Source organism: Setaria viridis, chromosome 1 (assembly GCF_005286985.2).
Source record: "Setaria viridis chromosome 1, Setaria_viridis_v4.0, whole genome shotgun sequence".
NCBI lineage: Eukaryota > Viridiplantae > Streptophyta > Magnoliopsida > Poales > Poaceae > Setaria > Setaria viridis.
Genome location: NC_048263.2, coordinates 5,824,210 through 5,850,043, shown reverse-complemented (window position 1 = coordinate 5,850,043; position 25,834 = coordinate 5,824,210). Strand labels below are relative to the sequence as shown.

The following is a 25,834-nucleotide window of genomic DNA, read 5'->3' as shown; positions in this document are numbered from 1 at the left end:
TGCGCTGAACCTGACCGCGCACGCACGGGTCGCGACTTGCGTTGCTTGGCGACGCCGCCCTCGTGTCACGCATGCGTGGAAGAAGGCGGCGGCGGGCCGGGACGCAGCATGCGCGTCACGGATCGGCGCCCTGCACCTGCATGGGCGCATGGCCCCTGTAACGACGGCGGGATCGATCGTGAAACGGAGTGCGGCCGGATCGGTCGGCGGCGATCCGCCCCCGAATCGAACCAGAAAACCCCCGGCCTGACGTGCGCGACGGCCACTCGGATCCCGTGCCCGTGGTCGCAGCCCAGTCCTGACTCCTGACGCGAACGCGATCGTTATAAATATCTCGCTCCCCCGCAACGGCCACCGCTTCCCTCGCTCGTCGTCCTCCTCGTTCCCGATCGCTCACGAGAAAGAGCGCGCGGTCCCCGATCCCCCACCGCCGCGCGTCTCCCGCCTAAAGCCTCCTCCCCCGTGGATCCACCCCTCTAGATCCCTCCTTCCCTTCCTCTCCCTCGCTCCCCACCGCCGGCCGGCTGCTCATCGCATCGCGCGATCCCCCTCGTGCGGTTCTTGATTCGGGCGGGTCCCCGTCCCTCTGACGCGCCGCCGCGCGCCTAGGCCTAGAGGGGACGAAGGGCGATATGTGGAAGGGGAAGAGGAGCGGGCCGCTGACGTCGTCGTCGCCCAAGGGGAGGAAGCGGGAGTTCCCCATCCGGGCGGCGGACTACGACCTGCTCGAGCCAATCGGGGACGGCGCCACCGCCGTCGTGCGCCGGGCGCGGTGCCGCCCGCTCGGCGGCGAGGTCGTCGCCGTCAAGATCATGAACATGGCACACCGCACGGAATCCGACGTGGTACGTACTCAACTCGACATCAGCACGTTACTCGTCAGTCGTCGATAGCATTAATCACTATATGCTCTTTTTTTCTCCCATTCAGAACAACGCCTCAGAGGAAGTGAAGACCATGATTATGATTGACCATCCAAATCTTCTAAGCGCATACTGCTCATTTACAGAGGGAGAAGCCTTGTGGATTGTAATGCCCTATATGGCTGGGGGTTCGTGCTACCACTTGATGAAGTCTTCGTACCCGAAAGGGTTCGAGGACGAGAACTTCATAGCGTTTGTTCTGCGTGAAACACTGAAGGGTTTAGAATACCTTCATGAAAATGGCCACATACATCGGGATGTAAAGGTATGCATCTTTGTCATTGCGATATACACACTGGTTAATGCGGTTAGAAATGTATCTATGAGTTCTATTATAATCTATATGGTGCACACATTGCATGCATGGAATTTTATAATAACAAGCTATATGTTTTATGCATGGGCACAGGCTGGGAACATACTACTTGATCAAGAACAAGGAGTGAAACTGTCAGATTTTGGAGTTACTGCTAGCCTTTACGATTCAATAATTAATAGACATGGAAAAAGGAAGACACTTGTTGGGACGCCTTGCTGGTAAGTACCACCAAAATATTTCATATTACTAATTTGTATTAATTGTTTTATTGTAGCGTAGCATACTAGTTGATAGTTTCTTGCATACTAACATAGGTCTCCACTTATATTTTTTTCAAGGATGGCCCCTGAAGTTATGGAGCAAAAGGATTACGACTTCAAGTATATATTTTATTACCATACTACTATTTTTATATAACAATTGGCTGTATTTGCCTGTTGATTTTCTTAGTCTGAAAACAATTACAGGGCAGATATTTGGTCATTTGGTATAACTGCACTTGAACTTGCTATTGGTCATGCTCCATTTTCTAGTCAACCTCCAGCAAAGGTAGCACAATAATCTAATCTGTATTATTTTGCCATAATGTAGTGACTGAATGAAGTTTATGAAATGCCATGTAGGTCTTTCTCATGACGTTGCAACATGCTCCACCATCACTTCATAACACAAAGGAGAAGAAGTTTACAGATGTATGGTTTTAAAATATTCGTTTGAAGTTAATTAGTGTGACAATGTCGATTCATTTCGCTCCTTGTTTTGTAGTCTTTTAAGAGTATGATTGCCACTTGTCTAATAAAAGATCCAACAAAGAGGCCATCAGCAAAAAAGCTATTAAAGCACCCATTTTTCAGAAAAGCAAAGGCAGAACATAATGCTGTGAAATGCATACTAAATAAATTGCCATCGCTGGCTGAGCGGATGCAGACTATAAAGGTACAAACAAATAAATTTTCATACAAATATGGTCTTGTATTGTATTTTGAATAATATTTATGTGGTACCATTTATTTCAAATAGGAGAATGAAGCAAAGTTGCAGGCAGAGAAACCACATGATAAATGCAAAGAGAAGGCATCACAGGTTTTGATTGCTGAAATAGATATTCGAAATATTTTTTGTTTTATTTCCTTATAATGTTTTAATAACATGCCATTCAATACTCAATTTGACAATACTATAAGTATGACATATTCAACAAATGTCAATTTAATTAAGGCTCTAATCCATTTGTGTACATTTTGACAATATTTTGAGTGCACTATTCTTTAAGATGGTATTAATTTTTGTTTTAAAATTCTCAAACAGGAAGAGTACAGAAGGGGTGTGAGTGAGTGGAATTTTGATATTGCAGACCTAAAAGCACAAGCAGCATTGGTATGCACCTCATCATTAATTATTATTTTTTGGAATAAGAGTTTAGTTGTTTACTTGCATGGGACTAATCTTTGTATAATTATAGTACCCCGATGAGAATGAAGCGGAGGACTTTTTACGTTTTCTATTTGAACTTGATATTGTCGATGAAAGTACCCAGCTACAAGATCTTAGAACACGTAATGGCCCTACGAATGATGAGAAAATGGTAACTTAAATTTAATTTATGTTCTTATATTTTGAATATTACCAATTAGTATATAATGCATTTAACAAACAAAGCTTTATTAATAGAATGTTGGTGATGATGGATCTGGAAAATCAAATTCAACAAGTCCGATGTCCTTATCTCAAAGGTAACAGGTTGCATGGGTTTATTTATGTCCATCTCAATGTTAGAACAATTTTCTATTATTAGTACCGTGATTTTGCCTCTTGAACAAACACTATTATATCTATATGTTTATTCTACATATATAAAGAACTACTTACTAGTTAGTCAGGTAATAAGCATGCCTTTTCATCCAATTTTTTTTTAAGTTTTGATTATCCAGAAGTGTTGATTTGATTTACTTACACAAGCATACATTGCTTCATCTACCTTAACATTATGCAAATATATAAATTAGACTTGTGTTTTGGCCTAACATTAATTGCCTCTATCAGTGTGAAACAGCAAGGAAGCCCAAATGGTCTTTTGCGCAATGAGTCATTTGAAATTCATTCCATATCACCTGCTAGGCAACTGACAAGAGCAGGCATGTTTGAGATTCTTCACCCTTAAAGTAAAAAAAATGTTATGTATAGTTACAAGAACATTTTGAACCTAACATAACATGTAATACATGTATTTTTTTGAAATTTAGTTGTATCTTTGATTTTAACTTATATTTTATTATTGCATTAGTATAGGATTGAATTTAGTTGACAACATAATACAAGTAAGGTTGTGTCTTTTATGTAGTTTCTAACTGCAAGGATGTTGATGAATATCTGGAGAAAACTGCCTTTCAAAAGGGCCGCTTTAAAGTGATACATGATTATAGCAAGGTATGTTTTTTTAACCAATGTTGTTTTTTCTAGATATTTAGTATTTTAGTTATAGGTGGAGACTTTTTCCTTATACGGGTACCATAAACCTTTTGTTATACACTTATATTGAACATTTTCTTTGGTTTATGTGATATATGTAGTTTTCTTGAAACTTAACTTTATTGGTTGTGTTTAGTATTAGCCGATAACTTCAAGAGAAAACTGCAAGCTTATTAGCAATCGTTTATTTGTCTTGGAACTAATCAATTAGGTATTGTAGAATATGTACCATAAGGTCTTATAGTGTCACATTCTATCTGCTATCATTCATATTAACCATGTTATGTGTGATCTAAATTTTACCTCCACGAGAGCAACATAAAACTCTATGTTGTATAGTGATTTTTATGTTAATGTCATGTTATCACTTTTGGGAAACCATTCGGTTAAATCTTGAATGGCATAATTTAAAGTTCCCAAAGCAATTACCACTGGTCTGTGTATTGCATATGTATATCTGAAACTTCCATTTCACATTGAAATATTGGTTGACAAAATTATTTGATGTAGCTTGAAGGAGCAACACAGAGAGAGAAGGAGTTATTGGAGCGCATTAATAGTTTAGAGAAAATGTAAGTCTCTAATTTTCAAATAATTTTATTAATATGATTAGAAACAATCTACTTATATAATCAAGTTTTTGTCATTATAGGCTTCTTGCTACCCAAGATGAAGTTGAGAGGCTTAAAGCAAAGGGTAAATATATTGCAATGTTCATACAAGTTCTACGTTTTCACAAATTTTTAGTCAATCACTAGTTTATGTGTTATGTTGTTCGACAGAGGCAAAACAAGCAGAGGGATGCCTACAACAACTATAGTAGTGAAGTGAAAGTTAATTATGTTTGTTACTTAGGTGATGCTTGCAATGGTAGGGAGCGACTGCAATACATATCATATCCTTGTTACCCTAAGAGTTCACTAAGTTGGTTAAGTGAATTATATGTTAGAAATTGTTTGTGCATTCTGTCTTATTTTCAAATATTGTCTATATCTTTCCTTTTCTTAATAGAGGGCTTTATAGGAGAGGTTTATTATATATGATGGTCTATATGGCATATCAAGATATGATCAAGATGGTATGAAATCTTGAAGAAGGAATGATGTATGGTGATATAAGTTGTATGCGAAGATAGCTTAAGCGGGAGTATAGATGAAAAGCGCCGCAATGGTGTTGGATGAAAAATGATTTTCCTTGGAGTTAGTATGGTGTATATAAACTTTCTTGAATACGGGCAGTATATGTTTCTTTATACTTCTATAAAATGTATATTCTGATGGTGATGGTGGTGGCTTGATATGGGTCTTTGGTGTAATGATTTGTGCATATCTATGTTTGTTTTCGATAAGGCATAAAGGACCTTATGGTTTTAATTTATACATGGTTCAATTGTGAGAGCGTGATCGATATACTTTTTATTGGGAATCCGTTGCTACGAACGACTGACTAGCTAGCCATCGTTAAATGATCAAATTTGTTGCACAAGTCTGAAGTCTCCACTGCTCAATTTGCTTTAAAACTCCTTTTTTATCCATTTTATTAGACCAATGTGCGACGATCCTACCTATCATCGGAGCTCTAGCACGCCCACGAACTACAGTTTCTTTAGAGACGACGCTGTTTTGCCGCTCGTGCCACAAACAAATCGGCCTCCTCGGCCGAACGGCAAAAAGAAAGAAAAAAAAGGCAACGTGATCCGGCGGCATGGGCACCTGCACTGGCGGGCCGTGCGCTCCGGCCACACCCCACCATTTCGAGTTTTGGACTGAAAAACGGCGAAACCCCCGTGTGCTGGGCCCAAATTAGGGGAAGCCCCACGTGATCCGCGTCCGCCCGCCGCGCGAGCTGGGCCACGGGTCGCGGCGGGCGGGCACGCGCCGCTTCCGCGACCGCGACCACCCCCCGCCCGGCATCCACGGAGGCCGAGCCCCCCGCCCGCGCACCGACCGCTCCTCCGCCTGCTTCCGCCTCAGCTAAAACCGATGGGTGGTGGGAGCCGAGCCCTTTCCCTCTCCTCCCTCTGCGCCACCACCCTCGCCGCCGCCAGAGCCCCCCGCGCCCCCTTCCTCTCCCCCGCCCACCGCGCGCCGCCCCTCCGCCTCGCCGCCGCCGCCATGTCCTCCTCATCCTCATCCTCCCCGAACCCCGCCGCGTCGGGCGACGCCGCGGCCCCGGCCCCGTCCGCGTCCAGCGCCATCGACTTCCTCACGCTCTGCTACCGCCTCAAGGTGAGTGGCTGGCTCCGTTCTCCCGCGTTTCGCATTTCAGCGGGCGGGTTGGTTTGGTCGCGAGGGGATCGGGATGTGATTGGGGGATGTGTGCGTGCAGACGACCAAGAGGGCCGGGTGGGTGAAGCGCGGGGTGCAGGCGCCCGAGTCTGTGGCCGACCACATGTACCGGATGGGCGTCATGGCGCTCGTCGCCGCCGATCTCCCTGGCGTCGACCGCGACAGGTGAAGTCGCCCGTTTCCTCTACAGCGCGGCCGTATTTAGCCTTTCTGCGGTTCCTTTATCGCTTTATTACAGCCTCCTTTTTCTTCAACTGCAGGTGTGTCAAAATGGCGATTGTACACGACATTGCAGAAGGTATTGGCCCAAAACACCTTCGTTTATATAGTTTGGCTGGATATTTTAGGTCTGTGCGTGAGTCAGGGATGTAAGGATGTGAATGTTGGAGGAGCCTATTACTATGGGGCCATGGGGGTGTATTGGTAGATGTGAACTGGACTGCCGGTGTAGGATGTGCATTCAATCACTCTGCTATGATGAGTTGCTTGTATGGCCTTTGAAACTTTGGTAGACAACGATATAGGTTTAGTGAAAGTGTGAAACTATGTGATACATAGATTTCATTTTGTCATAGAAGCACTAAATATGATACTTAACTTTAGGAAGTTTGCCATTGAGAAAATTGGCTACGATTATGTGTTGTGCTCAAGCCTGCTAGCCTGTTGCTGGCACTAATTGCCTTATGAGGATTCTGTTTGGTCGTCTCATTTCAACCTTCTTTTCTGGCACCCCAGCAATTGTTGGTGACATCACCCCTTCTGATAACGTTCCAAAGGAAGAGAAGAGCCGCATGGAGAAAGAAGCATTGGACCATATGTGCGAATTGCTTGGTGGAGGTTCAAGAGGTAAATATCAAAATATGCAAAAGTTAACATTTCATGCTGTAGGTATCTTAGCCGGGTACCATTCCATTGACATGAATTCGTCTTTTCTCAATGTGTAGCTGTGTGAAATTAATGCGGTGATATGGCAATTATTGACAACTTTCTAGATGACACAAAAGTTTCCCTAGTGGTCCCAATATTGTGTGCATAGTGCCATAGTCCAAGGGGAAATAAAGAAGATAATGTGGTTATTATTCCAAATAAAATTATTTTAATCCTTGAAATGGTGTTAATCTTGCTGTTATTATTGATTAAAGGGGCATTTTACCATCCAACACCTTTTATTATCCATCAGGAAAGTAGCACGGAACCTAGAAATTCATTTTCCCCCAGATAAATGGGCTCCCCAACTTGGATATCCACTGGGCAGCTTGTGTTCTCACTTTCTGTTACATAGTTTAGATGATCATTGGACAATACTGGCAAGCATTCCCATCCCTTGGTCAGGTGTCAAGTGAACCCTTGATAAGTTAAAATCACTACTACTTTCAGATAAACTGTTCCTAATACAAGATAAGGAATGCTTTCTGTAGAAGCCAGACTAAACAGTTTCCGTGTCTTACATGTAATATAAATATTCCCTTAATCTGCATGCTGTCCTTGTTCAGCACAAGAAGTTCGTGAACTTTAGATGGAAAAATAGAAGGAAATATGGATGTCTATGAGTATTTAGGATGCCATATTGTAGTAAATGTTGCTAATATTATACCATATCATGATTTTTCTATCCTTGAAGCATATTAATCGTTCTGTTATTATTGCTTAAATGCCATTTTGTGTCCAACATTTTTTTCCCCAGAGTTCCATGACTTAGAAATCCAGTGGGGCAGCTTGTGTTCCCATTATTCGAAACAGAATTTATACAATCACTGAACAATGTTGGGAGTATTGGCATTGCTTAATTAGGTGCCAAGGGAACCTTTTAGAACTCAAAATCACTCTTAAGCTTTGCCTCTTGGAGAAACTGTTATTCATGCAAGATAAAGGATGTTTTCTTTAAAGGCCAGGCTGAAGAGTTTCTGACTATCTGAGCTCTTTTAAATTTGATGTACAATAAATATTGAGTTGTTGACTTTATCTGCACGCTCTTGTTCTTCAGCACAAGAAATTCGTGAACTTTGGATGGAGTATGAGAACAATGCCTCTTTGGAAGCAAAGGTTGTCAAAGATTTTGACAAGGTACAGTTTGTCCATCAAGTTGCTGACACAATGAAACCATCTGTGCAAAGCTCTCACATGGTAGTTCTAGCCATGATTTAACAGAACTAGTTCGGTTGGCGCGCGATGCGTGCATGTACCAAAATTAGTAGTCATGGAAAAGTACTCTCTGTGTCAAATTGTAGATCATTTTAGTTTTTCTAGATATATATGTTTTGCTATGTATCTAGACATAATCAATATGTAGATGCATAACAAAAAATATGTATCTAGAAAAGCTAAAATGAACTACAATTTGGGACGGAAGGAGTGGTAATAAAAAAGTGTAGGCTACTTCTATAAAACAGTATTGAATCAAATCAGAAAACAAATTAAAATGAAACACAAAATTGAATTGATCGTATCTGAATTAAAAATCACCTGAAATCAACTACTCCCTTCTAAGGAAGGAGGGAGTACTTTATTGCGTTATACTGGTCTTGCGAGTACCATATAATAACCTGCTTGCCTCACAATTCATCGGTTTTACACGTATGTTATACAGGTTCAAGGTTCATTAGTTAGAAAATCACAAAAGCAGCATACAATTACTGTTATAATAGAGTAGTTAAAAATTAAGTACAATGTTAGGTGCTATATTTCACGGATGATGCCACGGTAGATGGTTAAATATAAGCACATTAATTTAAAAGGTACCTCCAAACAAATAGTAGCGAACTGCAGCAGCTGTCGCTAGCACCCACTCTAGCGACATGATGATTCGAGGAGATTCGAACAGCTTTTGTTAACCGGTGCAGTGGCTGATAAAAAAAACAGTGGACCCACTGTACAGTAGAACCTGGCCTGAAATCGCTCCAATCCCAGGAGCTTTAGAATATAGTAGTAGATGCCATGATTTGCAGTGTGCTTAGTGCAGTTTGGCAACAGTGTAGACAATCTTTAGGACCCTGATCTGCGCCTCTAACTTTTCATTTTTTTTTAATGTAGTAACACTTTGTTTTCTGTTGTTATATTTTCAGATTGAGATGATACTTCAAGCACTGGAATATGAAAAAGGTGAGTTCATACTGGCATTTGAAGACTTGGATTATTGTTTTCCCATCTGCAGTAGCTACGAATTATGAACTTGTGATCAAACAAAATGAACTATAGATAAAATTCAGCTCATGTACCAAATATAACACTTATTTTCTTTTGTGTCATTTGTGCTTACACCTTACATTACTATTCAACTTGTCCTACAGCCTTCTGGGTATGAGTATGTGACAAGTGATACACATAATCCATGTCCTAACACCTGCTACACTCCTTGTTGACCATGAGATAGGATTTAAAGTACCATACTTACGCCTATGTATTTAAAATTTTTCAGAGCAAGGACGGGACCTTGAAGAGTTCTTCCAATCAACAGCAGGTGTGATTATCTTCCTTGTTTCTCTCCTTCCTTTATATTATTCTATTTAGTTTTCATGAGCATCCAGCACATACAATTGAACACTTCATCTAACTGTGCTGGTTGTTCTTTATTTTTTAATTCGTATGCTTTAAATATGTTTTTTCTGAGATAATATAAACCACTCATCATAATTTCAGGACATATTAGTGCCTGAATGATTATTGTTGAACTTGAAACTAGAGATTACCAATAATCATGAATTGATCCATGCGTTTTTATGTTTTTTGGTTATATATGCTCGATCTCATTCAACTCCACAATGTTGTAATTTTTCCACAGTACTGAATTAAAATAGCTGAAGCGAAAACCTTATTTATTTTTCTGCTTATTAATTCCTGTGCAGGGAAGTTTCAGACTGACATTGGAAAAGCATGGGCAGCAGAGATCGCATCAAGAAGGAAACCAAAGTGATTGAATGACGTTCCTTTCGGTGTTTGGGGTTTCGAGATAACTTGGTGGCACCACATTTCTGTTGAACTTAGCTTTTGCTAGATGATACTTCTGAGGCAGCACTGAGACGTGGGCTTACCCTTGGAATGTGAACTTCACTTCCATCACGCATCTTGGCTCTGCCCTGATCCATGAGACACACTGGGCTCGCGATACCAGGGCTCCAGATAACCCTGCCGGGTTAGGAGTTCATGGCTGTAGTTTGCTCCTGTCAAGAGCTTGTAGCCAGATCCAACAGGAAGTTTCGGTACCAGCTTTTGGTGATGTAAAATCCTTTACTTATTGAATCACTGTACCATTACTTTTTTTTCTCATGTTAATCCAATTTCATCGTTTAAGCCTTTTTTTAATAAAAAATGGCTGTCGTTTCCAGCAAGATGAACCTGAACTTTTGTTATCCATTTTGGTTGCTGATGTCCAATTATTGCATTCATACCTAGTAGTACAACTGTAAGTTTGAAAACGTACAATACACTGTCACGCAGTAATGTGAGTGACTAAGGGTGCGTTTGGTTCGAGGGATGAAGTGGGACGGGATGGGACGATCCCACTTCGTCCCGTGTTTGGTTTGGAGACAGGTGGGACGGGACATCCCTATGAGGGAATATACCCTCCAGATGCAGGATGCCCCCATCCCACCAAAACGAGCGGACGGGGGCATCCCACTTCGCCCCCGTCACGCGCCGTTCGTCTGCACCGGCGGAGGGGGTGAGGTTGGGCGGCGGTCAACTGCCGGCGGAGGGGCAGAGCTTAGGGTTGGGGGGGGGGGGGAGCCGCCGGCGTGGCTGGCGGGCACGAGCTCCGCCGCGGCCGGCGCGCCCAGGGCAAGCTCCCCGGCGGCGCAACGGCGAGCCCAAGAACGGTGGCACGAGCGGAACCGGGGTGGAGGAAGAAGATGGCGGTTAGTATGACAGGTGGGCCCCACGAACGGTGTCTAACAGAAGGAGCAAACGGTGCTCGTCCCGTCTACAGCAATCTCTCCAACCAAACAAAAAATTAGGACGGACCCATCCCATTCAACCAAACATGAAATGGGATCATCCCATCCCGAAAAACTGGGACGGGACTGTCCCGTTCTACATTGTCTCCCATCCAAACACACCCTAAGGTATCCAGGAGATCATGAAGTGTGTGTGCTGCAATGTGTCACCGACATGATCACATGACGTGTGTATATGTGCTGCGATGTGAGTGACTAAGGTATCCAGGAGATCATGACATTTGTACAAACACGTAGCAGACCAGTAGTGCGCTAGTGCACCAGCTTGAAAACTTAGGAATAGGAAAATTGTAGAATTAGAGTATTTGTAGAATTAGAGTATCCTATAACTTGATATATTACCAGGATTCAAAATGCAGGAACTGCACAACGAAGTTGTTTGGATGTGCTGTAGGGAAAAGTCAGATTCCCTTTTCTTTCTTTTTTGGCGCTAAGAGTTTTCAAGATGAGAGAATGTGAGAGCGATAGAACTAACTATGCATTGAAGTTCTCCAAGGGGTTCTAAACTTGACGCGTTGGAGCTCACGTGACTCTTCCAAAATGTGACAAAAAGAAAAAGAATGAATCTCACGAATTTTTCCAATGCAATGCTATATTCTAATGGACACCATAGCAATAATTCCACAATTCTTTTAAAGTTCCTCATATCTAAAGAGGCCTAGTTTTGTTTTGAACATCGATAAACCCTAGAATAAATCAATAAAAATGCGAGTACCAATGCCGAGTCCTCTAATGGGTAGGTTCCACCATAAGAAATCTTACTAGCTGAATTATGCATGTTATTTACTCCCTCCGTTTTTATTTATAAGGCGCGCACACATATCAAGATTCAAACTTTGCAATCTTTGACCAATAATTTTACTATTAATTTTTTATTTTTCTAATGTAAATTTTATATTGTTGGATTCGTAATCAAATATACTCTACAATGATTATAAGTTTATAATCATAAACAATATAAGATAAGATAAATAAATGGTTAAAGTGATAAATTATACCATACCTTATAAACATAGATGGAGGGAGTACTAGCTAATGGGTACAGTAAAATTTTGCAATCCAAATAACACTGGTAAATATGATGCCCTGAAGCAACACACCCTAAGTTAAACCACTTTGCACTGCATGTATCCAAATTATATGTCCAACTTCCAATCCATGGGATTCGTCTCGATTTGCCATGTCAGGTGGCCTATATAATGCAGTTGCTGCATCCCCGGAAAATCACACTTGCATATTTGAGCGATAGGTTGATAGATGCACGTTTGGCTCAAGCGAGATGACGGCGATGAAAAATCCGGTGAGAGATGTGGTTCACTCATGTTAATTCACAGGAACTTTTGCAGTGAACTAACAGGAGTGAACCAAGCTAGAGCTGCTTGGAAAGTCTTGGACAATAATGTACAGTACCACTTTTTCAGACCACAACTTATTTTCGATCGAGATAATTGTGCTCACACGTGTTCGGTAGCTTTCGAAGGTGAAGGCTGTTTCACAATCATGAAATTGAACGGTGAAAGGCATATTCCCCACCTAGTAGGAAACAGAGCTCCAGAAGGAAACGGAACTATACTTTTCACTATCCCTCATTTCACAAGTCTAATTGAGAAAACCCTATAATGTGGTGATACTTTTGTACTCTTCTTCTGTCCCAAATGGCCAAATCGCAATAATTTGAGTAGGCTGTCCTGGTGGTAAAGATTTGGAGGCAACTTCTGATCAGGCTCTTATACAGTTTTAATTCTAAGGTAACACATAACTTTATTATTTTTTATAATATTCAGAATTTCATGGTTACCATTGGCCAGCAGCAATCTCGGTGCAAAATTATACCCCATCCGTTCCAAATTGTAGATCGTTTTGCCTTTTCTAGGTTGCATACCCTAAAAAACCAAAACGACTTACAATTTGAAACAGATGGAGTATGTGCGTACACTGGTAGATAACTCGGTATTAGTTTCGGTTGGTAGGATGCAAATCTTCCGAAAATCCATCCGGGATAAACCGCTCAACCGGGACTAAAGACCCCCTTTTATCCCGGTTGGTAATACCAACTGGAAGGCGCGGCAAAAAAAAAAAAATCCCGGGAGGGCCCTCCCCCCACGCGATTTTTCACGCGAAATATGCGCGTGCGCGCTGCATGGGATTCGAACCCACAACCTCCAGCCTTGCGCATAGCTTCCTTGCCATCCCACCTACACAGCACATCTAACTATATAGGGGATGCAATCCTTTTGTATTAACTCGTGGGGACCCTTTTATCCCAGTTGGAAACACCAACCGGGATAAAAGACCCCCTTTTATCCCGGTTGGTATTACAAATCAGGATAAAAGGGTTCGAGGGATCCTCTTTCAGCCACCCCGTTGGGGCTTTTATCCCGGTTTGAAACACCAACCGGGATAAAAGGTTATCCTGGTTGGTGTTTCAAACCGGGATAAAAGGCCTCTCAGGGTCTTTTTTTTTTCCACTGACCTTTGCAACCAGGATAAAAGGTCCCGATTGGTGAGCCCCCTACCAGTGACCGAGCTTTAGTCTCGGTTGGTGAACCTTTTATCCCGGGTTAACTTTAAACCAGGATAAAATGGGGTGCATGGAAGGTGAATTCTCTACTAGTGGTAGACGTCTAGCAAGTCTTAATCACGTAAAATTCAGGTACTACCAACAAGATGACGTGCGATATCTTTTATTGTAGTGGCTAGCAGTCCAATTTGCAAGGCACTGTATATGTTGCGGCTGATATTAACCCATTGGGTTTTATAATGGATTTTCTAAGATTTGGCCTCCTCTACTGAACCGACAATTATATGATAACCAATTACGCACTATCTGAAAAGGAACAACGCCATCACTGATGTCTCTGTGCCAGCTCCAAATGGAAGTCACGTATGTAATCAAGTTGGCCAGCCAAATCGTGACTACAGATATGAGCAGCGTCCACTTCACTGCCTTCGCTTTCCAGCCTGATACCGGCCAGCAAATCGGCGATCAATATATATAATGCTCCCTCCATCCTAAATTACTATTCATTTTCACTTTTTAGATGCGTAGCTTTTAATATATACCTGGATATATACTATATCCAAATACATAGCAAAAATTATGTATTTACAAAAGTCAAAACGAATAGTATTTCGTGAAGGAGGGAGTAGTACATTAGACGATAATCATCTATAGAAATGATTGTTCAAGCAACAACTGGGAAAAAAATAGGTACAATTACCATAACTTGTTGGTACCTATTTTAGGTACCAACAAGTACTTCTTAGAGGTGTTCACTTTTATTTGTGATCTTGTACTGATGGTTGATTAGCATTTGTACTCTTTTTCTTAATGAAATAGTTCTTGTCCGGAGATATTTTCTTGAAAAAAAAACTAGGCAACCCAAAATAACATCTTTCTCACACAATTTGACTCGCATTCAATGTGGACACTGCACAAGACAAAAATAAACAAATCATTGATATATGAAGAATACAAGCATGCCCAAAAAAAAAATCTCATTCCATGTCGAGATCGAGCTATCGTGGCCACGGTAGGCACCAAATACATAGCAAAAGTTATGTATCTACAAAAGTTAAAATGAATAGTATTTCGGGAAGAAGGGAGTAGTACAGTAGACGATAATCATCTATAGAAATGATTGTTCAAGCAACAACTGGGGAAAAATAGGCACAATTACCAGAACTTGTTGGTACCTGAGGTACCAACAAGTACTTCTTAGAGGTGTTCACTTTTATTCATGATCTTGTACCTGATGGTTGATTAGCATTTGTACTCTCCTTCTTAATGAAATAGTTCTTGTCCGGAGATATTTTCTTGAAAAAAAACTAGGCAACCTAAAATAACGTCTTTGTCACACAATTTGACTCGCATTCAATGTGGACACTGCATAGGACAAAAATAAAGAAATCATTGATATCTGAAGAATACAAGCATACCCAAAAAAAAATCTCATTCCATGTCGAGATCGAGCTATCGTGGCCACGGTAGGCACGGGACGTTTTTCAGCAATCAGAGGTTCTTTCTCACATTTGTCTTCCAATTACTTTTGATACTTATGTACATATGTAGCCTTCCACAGAAGCAGACAACAAAGAAAATGAATCTTACCACTATTCCTCAATAAAATCAGAAACATCCGGACATCAACATTTAGTAAACTTGAATAATCAATAACAATAGTATCCATTGGGTCTATTTTTTTTACTAAAAACTAGCCAAAAGTAGGAGCATAGTCCAAAGTAACCCCTAAACCTGTACCTATAATAACCACCTCTATTATTATAAAAAAATCTAAACTAATCTCCTAATCTTCATCTAAATTAACCATTTATATAGTTATAGAAATAAGGTAAATAATTCTCTAAACTTGCATCTAATTAACCACCTCCTCTGCAACTCCACTATTATTCAACATAACATAAAGTAACTATTAAATATGCATCTAAATTACCTGCATCTTTCATAAAAAAAATCCAAATTACTCTTATACATATGCTTCTAAATTAGCCACTTACACATGCATCATGGACATATACGCAAGAAGTGATAAGCATATCGTCAAATAATATAGTCAAGCTAATGTTTCAACCAGGGCAAGATCTAGGGTCCGGCGACCCTTGGCACCTGACCGGGCTCCAGTGAGCAGAAGTGCTGTACAATTTACTTGTATGCAGTTGAGCCTAGAAAAAAAAAATCTTTAGCACAGCACACAACAACGGCAGGCACCACTGCACGTCTGCATACTATAGGATCTGCCCAGGCTGCAGATATACCCACAAATTGTAACATTCAGTTAAAAAAAAAGGGAGTCAAAGAAAAATTGCAACTTGCGACGTTCAACTCGTTCATATATATATACATGCTTCAAACTTAAATGCCTCGATAAATTTCAGCAAGCTCACGGGGACAAGCTCATTCAGTAAGAGCAACTCTAAGAGTACTCAAAAAAATCTTTCCTAAAACTATGTATCGGGGGTTCTTTTAAAAAAAATTCCCCCCAAAACATATCAATCCACAGCAGATCGCTAATAAATAGCTCCCAATATTTCAAACACAAGCCACGTCATCGTATTAGACCCATTAGAAAGGACACGCGGGCATGCGAGAATCAGGATTGGGGGAGGAACGCCAACACTAAAATATATGTGGTGGCAGGCTGTTTTTGAGCGTCGCTAAAAAATTAGGGAAGGTTTGTGTGGACTGTTGGGTTCATTTTTCTTTTTTTTTTCCTAAAACAGATATTGAGGATAAGATTAGCAGCCTTTTGAAGTTGGTCTAGAGTGACTTTAATTTCGTCCAGTTCAGCGTTACGACATCACACCGTTAGTACCAAAACACATCATCATCACCAACAATCAATCATGCAGCAGCTGCATGCAGTACAGTGTAGCGCGTGCATGCTATGCCGGCGGGCGGCGGCCGGTGCTGGGTCTCCATCAATCTTGCAGCCATGCCCAACTAATTGATGCTGGCGCGGCAAGCCAGCTGGACCATCGGAGCGGCGCTGGCGAAGCAGCTGCCGACGACAGCGGCGGCGGTGGCGGCGCGGCCAGTCACCTCCGGCAGTGCGGGCAGCGGGGTGCTCATCGGCCCGCCCCTGAGGAAGTTCTTGCAGAGCCCCGTCCAGAACGCGCGGTCCGGCCCGCCGGTCTCCGCCGCCGTTCGCCGCGCGTCGTCGGCGGCGCGCCCCTGGATGTCATTCTGGGCGGTGAGGCGATCGATGAGGTTGTGGAGGATGTCGGTGGTGTACTCTGGATGGCCCTGGATGCCCAGCGCGACCTCCCCGACCGCGAACGCCTCCACGCGCGTCTTCTCCGAGGAGGCCAGCACCGTCGCCCCCGGCGGGGCCTCCAACACCTCGTCCCGGTGGACCTCGACGATAGCGGCGCTCCGGGGGAGCTCGCCGAGGGACCCGAGGAGGCTCCGATGATCCTGCAGGCCCCGCGCGAAGGTCACCGTCCTCACGCCGACGTCCCAGCCGCCGCGCGCCCTGCCGACCCTCCCGCCCAGCGCCCGGCACAGGACCTGGTGCCCGAAGCAGATGCCGAGGACCCGCTTCCCCATTGCGTGGAGCGCCTGAACGAGCGCGCAGAGGCAGCGGACCCAGGGCTCCTCGCCGTGCGCGTCGTGCGGGCTGCCGCTGACCACGAACCCGTCGTACGAGCCCAGGTCCTCCGCCGCCGGGAACTCGCCGGCGATCACGCGGAAGCAGTCCCACCTCTCGCCGCCGCCGCCGAACGCGGCGACGAAGACGTTGTAGTACCCGCCGTACACCTTCTTGGCGTAGTCCGAGTCCCACAGCGCCAGCAGCAGCGCGTACCGCCGCACCGGCTTCGCCGCCGCCGTCATCGATCGCCGGAACACACACACACAGAAGCTGCTAGCTTCAAGAGTGAGCTGCGCTGCGAGCTTGCGATGCCGGGCAAGCCGATCTGAGGCTCCTATTTAAGGTGCCGCGAGTGCGCGTTGCCTAGCCGATCGAGAGGGCTACAGCCTAGAGCTAGAGGAGAGCTCCCCATCGATCGTGTCGCGATCGCTTGCGGAACACATGGCTTTCTATTTAATATATATAATAAATCTCTCGCCGGAATGGGGATGGATCAGTATACGCGCGCGTGCGAATTGCATGCATAGCACAGAGATCAAAAGGCGGCTCGAGGCCGTCGGGATGGCGGAGTGGATCGGAATCGATCGACGCGGCGCGCATATGTTCTTCTTCCCCAACTCCGATCCAATATAAAGGAGACTGTCCATGTAGGCTCTGTGCTTTTATTTTGGCGCCTGGGAAATGCGGATTGAGTCACACGGATATACGCCCACGACTTCAGGAGTTGGGGAAGGAAATTAGGCAACAGAGAGCTGACAGAAAGAAGAAGATGAATCTTCCGACAGCAGAGAGTTGACAGAACGTGGGTTACGGCTGAGACGCTCTCGCGTGCAGGCATGGAGAAGAGAGGAGTAACAGTATGGTAGGGTTTGGCAAACTGCTAGCGTGGTTGTAGACACGGTCAGTTGGCATGATTAGGGGGGGTTCAGGGCCTGCCAGCTAGCTTGGCAGTGGGGTCGCCAAAATCAGATTGCTGAGTCACCCGATGCGTGTCGGCAAATTAAACGACAACACAGCAATGCAAGAAGAGATTAGCTGAAAGCTTGGCCCGTGCTTTGCCGGACTAGCTGGCCGGCTGTCAAGTGTCAGGAGTGTGACAAGATATGAATATTATATTTTATGTAGGTATAACGTAGCAATATCATATAGAGATATATACCATAATGATTCAAGAAGAATCGAGGGTTGCAGATAAGATGAGTCTTTCAAACAAGAAAAAGAAAGATAAGATGATCATACATGTATATATGCACCTCATTGCTGCTGGGGCAACTGCAGCAATGCTACTTTTGAGTGCTGACTTGTTGCCATGAAAAATTTAATTATTGATGCTGGCTTTTGATTGTAATCGCTCCCTCCATTCTTACATATATGACGTCATTGACTTTTTTTCATTTGTTTGACTATTCGTATTTTTTACAAATATTTTTGCAAATAGATAAACCTACAAGTTAAATCTAAAGTACATTTGACAATAGACATAATGATACATATTTTACTTTAGTTAACTAACTCGTTCAATAAATATTGGTGGTCAAAGTTGGAGTAAAAAGTCAACGATGTCATATATTTAAGAACGGAGGGAGTATTATTCAACATCAGAAAAATCAGCCAAGAATAGAACTATCTAGATGCATTATTCATGTGCATGTGTGTTGTTTATTTGATTCATTAGTATTATATATTTTTGAATTAGGTCCCGTTTGGTAGGGCTTCTCAAAGTGCTTCTCCACCGACTTTTGGTGAAGCCTTACCAAATGGCTAATTTCAAAACGGCTTCACCACCAAAGCCGGGGAGAAGCCGCAAAACGGCTTACACTAGAGAGGAGAAGCCAAAAAAAGTGGCTTCACCGGCTTCTCCTCTCTCTCCAAGCATTAAGTGATCATAAAATTACATATATTGCCATTGAGAAGCCGTTTTACCAAACGTTTTGCAAAACGGCTTCAGCTTCACTAAAAAAGCCACTCCACCGAAGAAGCTGAAGCCGAAGCCATTTTATGAGAAGCCGAAGCTCTACCAAACAGGGCCTTAGTATTATAGTTAGTGTTGTTTATTTGATTCATTAGTAGTATATTTATGTGTTTGTTGTTTATTTCATTCAGTGACCGCAGTGATGAATATATCATCTCCTTTCACGCACGAGGTAAACGGGTATCAGGGCTACCTACATGGTAGTGTTTCAAGTTACTTTTCCATTCACCGGAATGCATGCGTGCACGGTAGGCTACACGTACACATCACATGATCGCGCACGCAAGGGCATGCATAGTTGATCTTAATTACAGATCCATTGGCAATTGCCACGTCGATCGAAGTTGACACCCACATCCTCAATTACTCGTTTACTCCGTGCATCAAGCTACATTTTAAATTGTATAATGTTGTTCAATACCATCACAACGATCTCCCAGAAGATAGCGTGCTTCCAAAAGATGTCCTTGAGATATAGGCCTGTTATTCTGCTGTTAAAAGTATTCCCTCTGTCCATCAATGTACTGAGATTTCTCTTTTCAATATTTCAAACCTTATGCCATGGCCAAAAACCTAATAACCATATTTGAATGAAATAAGTAGCGCATGATTAGTATTCGACTTAAGATACAAATCCACGTCGGTCATGAAGACACACCAATCCAAATTGGATATGATATTATTTAGACAACCAAGTTAAATATTCATTAGATATTAATTTAAAAGTGACAGATCTTAAAATACCTAAGTCCTATAGATTATCTAGGCATAAACTATATGATGGAAACACCCTCCATTAGAAGAATATAAACATAAATGAGTATATCAAGAACTAGCACAGAATAAATATGAATTTGTTTCGTGTAACATCTAGAATGGAGCTTGAAACTGAGTGTGCATAAATTAATCATAAGTTTGTTTCAATTTTTTTGATAAATTATTATGTACGTCGCAAGTATGGTTGCTAGGCACATTTAAAATTCATCCACCATATCCTGGATGAATGCTTATTCTGAATGAATAAAGTCCCACATCTGACCTTGTCTCCATTGCGGGGGACCTCCGTCTCTTTCCATGTTGGGAAATGAATAAGAAAAGGTGGGATGCCCTATTTATGTGTAGTATGACTAATAGAATTGATTTTTTAAAAGAAGTATTGTCATGTTTTTTTAAAAAACTGAATGAATTTGTAAGTAGCAACTAACATAATTTATTGCGATTGGTATACGATATACTCCCTTTGTTCCAAATTTTAAGTCATTCCAACTTTCTTGGAGAGTCAAACCATTTTATATTTGACCAAAATTATAAAGAGGATCACAAAGGTTTATGGCACTGAATAGATATACTATGAAAACATATTTAACGAAGAAACTAATGATACTCATTTGGTATTATGAATGTTAGTATTTTATTGTATAAATTTGGTCAAACTTGATATGCTTTGACTCTTTAAGAAAGTTGGAATGACTTATAATTTGGAACAGAGGGAGTATGATTTATTAACGAAAGACTTTTCATGCGTGTTTGCTAAACTTTGAAAAATATCTAGGTGTTGCTCATGCATGGGCATATACTTGGTCTGTCTATTGCCACATGTTTATGTATGTTTACTTAGAGATAGTTTCTTTATATATTTATAGTGGTAGAATTTGGTGATTTAGAAGCATGTATAGCTCTAAGCCATTTATTAGGATTTCGTGTGGTTGGTCTCAACTTTTATACAATCAAGATGCAAAGAAGTATATATATGGGCTAATAAAACATGATTGCCCTTGCTAGATTCATCACCAAATTAAACTTATTTTTGATATCGCATACTTACCAAATTTAGGTCCAAAAGATGTTTTTGAGTATCTCATATATTATATTGTCCATGATCATGGAATTGATATCATATAAAAGTAACTTCAGATATGAATCTAATGACAAACATTTTATAGGTTTGAATAATAAAAGGTTTGAATACTTAGTCTAACTGTTGGTCAAATAATAAAAGGTTTGAATCTTATATTAGGTCGCGTGGGTGCCTTATAAAAAAAATAGGGTAAATGTTTGGCCACGGTAAATTTCAGCACATTCAGTCGTCTCATCACCCTGTCCAGCTCATGGGAAAAAAGACATCAATTTCTCCCGTTCATCACATGAATTCCATTCTTCAGAAAAGAAGTATACATAACGAATCACCAATACAGTGTAGCGTCGCATCGCATGCTTGGCTGGGCCTCATGCAGTGAAAAAGCCACGTACTAATTGACTGGTACTGCAAGTGCTAGCACTGCAAGCCAACTGGACCATCGGAGCGGCGCCGGTGAAGCAACCGCCGGCGGCCGGTCACCACCGGCGTGGGCCGGCCGCAGCTCTGTCGACCTCCGTTTAGGAAGTTCTTGCAGAGCGACGTCCAGAACGCGCGGTCCGGCCCGCCGGTCTCCGCCACAGTCCGCCGCGCGTCCTCGCCGACGCACCCCTGGATGGCGCCCTGGGTGGTGAGGCGGTCGATGAGGTTGTGGAGGATGTCGGTGGTGTACTCCGGGTGGCCCTGGATGCCCAGCGCGTGCTCCCCGACGGCGAACATCTCCACGCGCGTCTTCTCCGAGGAGGCCAGCACCGTCGCCTCCGGCGGGGTATCCCACACCTCGTCCTGGTGGACCTCGATGAGGGAGGCGCTCGAGGGGAGCTGCACGTCGAGATCTCCGGCGAGGAAGTCGAAGCCCTCCAAGCAGTCTTGAACAAAGGTCACCTTCTTCACGCCGACGTCCCATCCGTTCCGCGCCTTGCCAACCCTTCCCCCTAACGCCCGGCACAAAACCTAATGATCCAGCAAGTATTCAATCAGAACGGGGCGCCATTAATTATTTCGAATGCTTGCCATGCCATGGCGCCATGCCACTCACTTGGTGTCCGAAGCAGATGCCGAGGACGCGCTTCTCCATGGCGTGGAGTGCCTGGACGAGCGCGCACAGGCGGCGGATCCAGGGGTCGTCGCCGTGCGCGTCGTGCGGGCTGCCGCTGACCACGAAGCCGTCGTACGACGCCAGGTCCTCCGGAGCCGGGAACTCGCCGGCGATCACGCGGAAGCAGTCCCACCTCTCCCCGCCGTCCCCGCCGAACGCGGAGACGAAGACGTTGTAGTAGCCACCGTACACCTTCTGGGCATACTCCGAGTCCCACAGCGCCAGCAGCAGCGCGTACCGCCTCCCGCCCCCGTGAATCCCCGCTGCCAGCTTCGCCGTCGTCGCCGCCGCCGTCATTGCTGCCGAGTCTCCGAGATCGAGGAAGCACAGTTGACCAGCAACAGCTAGAGCTTCTTGTTAACACCACTGAGCTCAGCTGTGCTCTCTGTTTCGAGCTTGCAATGCTCTGCATACAATTTCGATCGGGGCGCTCCATTTATGCTGCGCGAGTCCGCGTGGCTGTGTAGACTGTAGAGAGGGGTTTGATGTTGGAGTATAAGTGAATTGTCCACTTTTTTTATCAGCTTAAGCTTTTGGGTTGAACTGGGTTGGTGCATGCAACTCAATATGGTATCAGGGTCAGGTCTCGAGTTCGAATCCTGACGGACGCGATTAAATAAAATAGTTGTAGCTCACTCCAATTACCACATGCGACCTGAGATAGCTTCCAATTCAATAATCAGGCGTGTGCGAATTGCGGCCGCACGGGAACGCCACCACAGCACGCTGGGAGGATACGGAGATGGAATGGAATCCATGGACGCGGCCGATAAGTTCTCACCGACGCCACTGATCTAGTGTTACTTACTAGGGAGAAGATGAAGACATGCAGTCACGATTCACGAAGAGGAACAAGGCAATAAAACCGTATGGGATGTCAGGTTGGGCTAATCTCGATCGTCAATGATAGTGGAGTTGATCGCTTACGTGCCTGTGATTAGGAGTTGAGGGCCTGTCTCTGTCTGCTTCACGTTCAGGTCACGATCAGTTACCACATCAAATGAAGGTGTCGCCTAGATAAACAACAAAGAGATCACGATCAGTGAAACCTGTTTGCCTATAGCCCTATACGGTCATGTCAAATAATGTCAACAGCGAGGAGACATACACGCATGGCACTCCTATTCAATAATATTATTACAATATCTTCAATGATTCAAGCGTGATTATGCGTCTGGTTCGTGGTTTTTTTTTCTGTTATGTATCAACTATGACCGTGAGTAATTAACTAGTATTTTACTGGCAATATTGTGTTGTGTTGTTAGCTTGGTAAAACGGACAGGAAAGATATGAACTGCAAAGCTGAAAGAGATCATCAGCGGAACTTGTTGACAATACTGTTATTGGCATGGGATCGAGAAGTACACAAGAAGATGCATCTTGCAGTGTAATGTTTGGCTAAGAACTGTGTCAATGGTGCAGCTAGTTGTTGATTGATAATTGATTAGCCTATAAAATTGGGAGTTCGGAACAGGTCAGCGTGAGTGTAGGGTCTCGGTTAGTTTGCTGAATCACGGCATGGTGTCGGCAAATATAATTAAACAACAAATAGATCATCGCTGAAAACTTGTCCTACTTTAATTTGCCTAAAAGCCACATCAAGAGTGTCAATAGTGGCGAACTGAGTCTAGGCGTTGAAGCTAAACTTATTAGCTGGTTCCTTATGGTGGAAATTGCCCGCCTAATTTCGAATCCTCGCACGGATGCTCGTATTTTTTTCGACTATATTCCAAGAGTGTCAATAGTGGCGAACTGAGTCTAGGCGTTGTAACTTATTAGCTGGTTCCTTATGGTGGAAATTGCCCGCCTAATTTCGAATCCTCGCACGGATGCTCGTATTTTTTTCGACTATATTCCGAGAATTAACCAGCACTATGATTTCAATGGTAAGCGACGTGCCTGTTAGGCCAACGACAACGAGAAACATGTGGGGACTTTATTAATCTCATGATCAACCGGTTGAAACTCTTGGATGTGCTTCATGAATAATGAAGCCAATGACTCGTTGAATAAAATAAAGACAAACACGCCGGTAGATGTTGGAGTACTAAGAGTGGCTCGATAAAGCTCAAGGATACACATTGGATGGTTTGATGCAAGAAGGATAGACACGTCGAAAGATCTTATGTTAATATGTGCATACTAGATGGTCCGGTGACTATAATGTAGTTTATATCAGATCATCTAGAGTTCATTTGAGTTATTGGAGCAACAACTTGTTTGAGTGATTGAGCCAACTTAGTCATTTGAGTTTGCTGAAGTTATGAGGAAGCTATGCCAAACCACAAAAACTAATCAAGTGATCATTCAAGATATTTATTAGCACAAGATTAATGAATCATTAGGTGATTAGGTCTAAAGCGAATGTTTACAAGGTGTTGCCTCCTTGTGCCAGAGATCAAGGAGTTATCTACACCTATAATCTTGGTGCACCTGCATCTTGGGGTGAATGGGTGTGTGAGCGTCTACATTTATAATGTTTTTTTCAAATGAATATTAGAGAAATTCAAAGTCAGACATTTTTTCATTAATTGATCATATATAGGTATAAATAAGTTGAGTATAAGAAATAGAGTGTAATGAAGTTAGCCGCCAGTGCGCGGCTGGCCACAACGACATCACCAATCAAGCAGTGAAAAGCTACCAAGTACGTGCAACCCCAGCAACACTAGTGCTGCGAGCGAACTGGACTATCGGAGCGGCGCTAGTGAAGCAACGAGCGGCGGCGCCGGCGCTGCTGGTTCACCTCCGACGCCGTGTCCCGCACCGGTGCAGCAGGCCGCGGGCTGCTTCCTCCGCCTCTGAGAAACACCTTGCAGAGCCCCGTCCAGAACCCGCGGTCCGGCCCGCCGGTCTCCGCCACCGTCCGCCGCGCGTCCTCGCCGGCTCTCGCTTCGATGGCGCCCTGGGTGGTGAGGCGGTCGATGAGGTTGTGGAGGGTGTCGGTGGTGTACTCCGGGTGGCCCTGGATGCCCAGCGCGTGATCCCCGACCGCGAACACCTCCACGCGCGTCTTCTCCGAGGAGGCCAGCACCGTCGCCCCCGGCGGGACCTCCCACACCTCGTCCTGGTGGACCTCGATGAGGGAGGCGCTCGAGGGGAGTTCCACGTCGAGTTCCCCGAGGAAGTCGAAGCCCTCCAAGGAATCTTGAACAAAGGTCACCTTCTTCACCCCGACGTCCCAGCCGCCGCGCGCCCTGCCAACCGTCCCGCCCAGCGCCCGGCACAGGACCTGGTGGCCGAAGCAGACGCCGAGGACGCGCTTCCCCATGGCGTGGAGCGCCTGGACGAGCGCGCACAGGCGGCGGACCCAGGGCTCCTCGCCGTGTGCGTCGTGCGGGCTGCCGCTGACCACGAACCCATCGTACGAGGCCAGGTCCTCCGGCGCCGGGAACTCGCCGGCGATCACGCGGAAGCAGTCCCACGTCTCGCCCTCGTCCCCAGCGCCGCCGCCGGCCCGGCCGAACGCGGCGACGAAGACGTTGTAGTAGCCGCCGTACGCCTTCTTGGCGTACTCCGAGTCCCACAGCGCCAGCAGCAGCGCGTACCGCCTCCCGCCGCGCCCGTCTGCCGCGGGCTTCGTCGTCGCCACCGTCATCGTCGTTGTTGCAGACAGATGCTACACGTACGCACAGAGGATCGAGGAAGCAGCCGACCAGCTAGGAGGTAGCTTAGCTCCTTACGAGCTTCACACAAGTGTTGGTGCAGGGCGCACACACTGAGCTTGTTGAATTGCGATGATGCGAAGCCGTCCAATTCGGGGCTCCAATTTAAGGAGCCGCGCTGCGGGTGGCCGCGGAGCTGCTGGGCTTCTCCAATCTCCAGTCACGGTCTCGCTAGTGAAGCGCGT

The 25,834-nt window shown here is 44.3% G+C and overlaps 5 protein-coding genes across 6 annotated transcripts; 2 read left to right on the top strand and 3 right to left on the bottom strand.

Annotated features, from left to right (window-relative positions):
* Positions 1-356: 356 nt before the first annotated feature.
* LOC117850791 (serine/threonine-protein kinase BLUS1) lies at positions 357-5,008 on the top strand. 2 transcript variants are annotated; one of them, XM_034732661.2, is made up of 16 exons: positions 359-845; positions 931-1,188; positions 1,333-1,460; positions 1,581-1,622; positions 1,710-1,791; positions 1,866-1,934; positions 2,008-2,178; positions 2,263-2,325; positions 2,551-2,619; positions 2,705-2,827; positions 2,914-2,975; positions 3,286-3,377; positions 3,584-3,669; positions 4,222-4,283; positions 4,364-4,407; positions 4,494-5,008. In XM_034732661.2, the coding sequence occupies exons 1-16, from the start codon at positions 633-635 to the stop codon at positions 4,529-4,531; spliced, it is 1,602 nt and encodes a 533-aa protein (XP_034588552.1). In that variant the 5' UTR covers positions 359-632; the 3' UTR covers positions 4,532-5,008. The 2 variants fall into 2 exon arrangements, 1 of the variants encoding a protein (XP_034588552.1); XR_004639360.2 differs by lacking the exons at positions 3,286-3,377; positions 4,364-4,407; positions 4,494-5,008 and having other exon boundaries at positions 357-845; positions 4,222-4,273.
* A 658-nt stretch (positions 5,009-5,666) lies between these two features.
* Positions 5,667-10,324, top strand: LOC117841737 (uncharacterized). The gene is made up of 8 exons (XM_034722221.2): positions 5,667-5,939; positions 6,040-6,164; positions 6,260-6,297; positions 6,735-6,845; positions 7,984-8,063; positions 9,062-9,098; positions 9,415-9,456; positions 9,842-10,324. Exons 1-8 carry the CDS (start codon positions 5,694-5,696, stop codon positions 9,907-9,909), a joined length of 747 nt encoding a protein of 248 aa, XP_034578112.1. The 5' UTR covers positions 5,667-5,693; the 3' UTR covers positions 9,910-10,324.
* Positions 10,325-16,204: 5,880 nt separating this feature from the next.
* Positions 16,205-17,703, bottom strand: LOC117841738 (gamma-glutamyl peptidase 3). Its single transcript, XM_034722225.2, has one exon. The coding sequence runs from the start codon at positions 17,298-17,300 to the stop codon at positions 16,410-16,412; it is 891 nt and encodes a 296-aa protein (XP_034578116.1). The 5' UTR covers positions 17,301-17,703; the 3' UTR covers positions 16,205-16,409.
* Positions 17,704-21,144: 3,441 nt separating this feature from the next.
* LOC117864371 (gamma-glutamyl peptidase 3) lies at positions 21,145-22,407 on the bottom strand. The gene is made up of 2 exons (XM_034748452.2): positions 21,925-22,407; positions 21,145-21,839 (listed from the first exon to the last, which is right to left on the bottom strand). The coding sequence occupies exons 1-2, from the start codon at positions 22,279-22,281 to the stop codon at positions 21,303-21,305; spliced, it is 894 nt and encodes a 297-aa protein (XP_034604343.1). The 5' UTR covers positions 22,282-22,407; the 3' UTR covers positions 21,145-21,302.
* Positions 22,408-24,480: 2,073 nt separating this feature from the next.
* On the bottom strand, positions 24,481-25,776 carry LOC117845678 (gamma-glutamyl peptidase 3). The gene has a single exon (XM_034726746.2). It carries the CDS (start codon positions 25,580-25,582, stop codon positions 24,689-24,691), a length of 894 nt encoding a protein of 297 aa, XP_034582637.1. The 5' UTR covers positions 25,583-25,776; the 3' UTR covers positions 24,481-24,688.
* Positions 25,777-25,834: the final 58 nt, after the last annotated feature.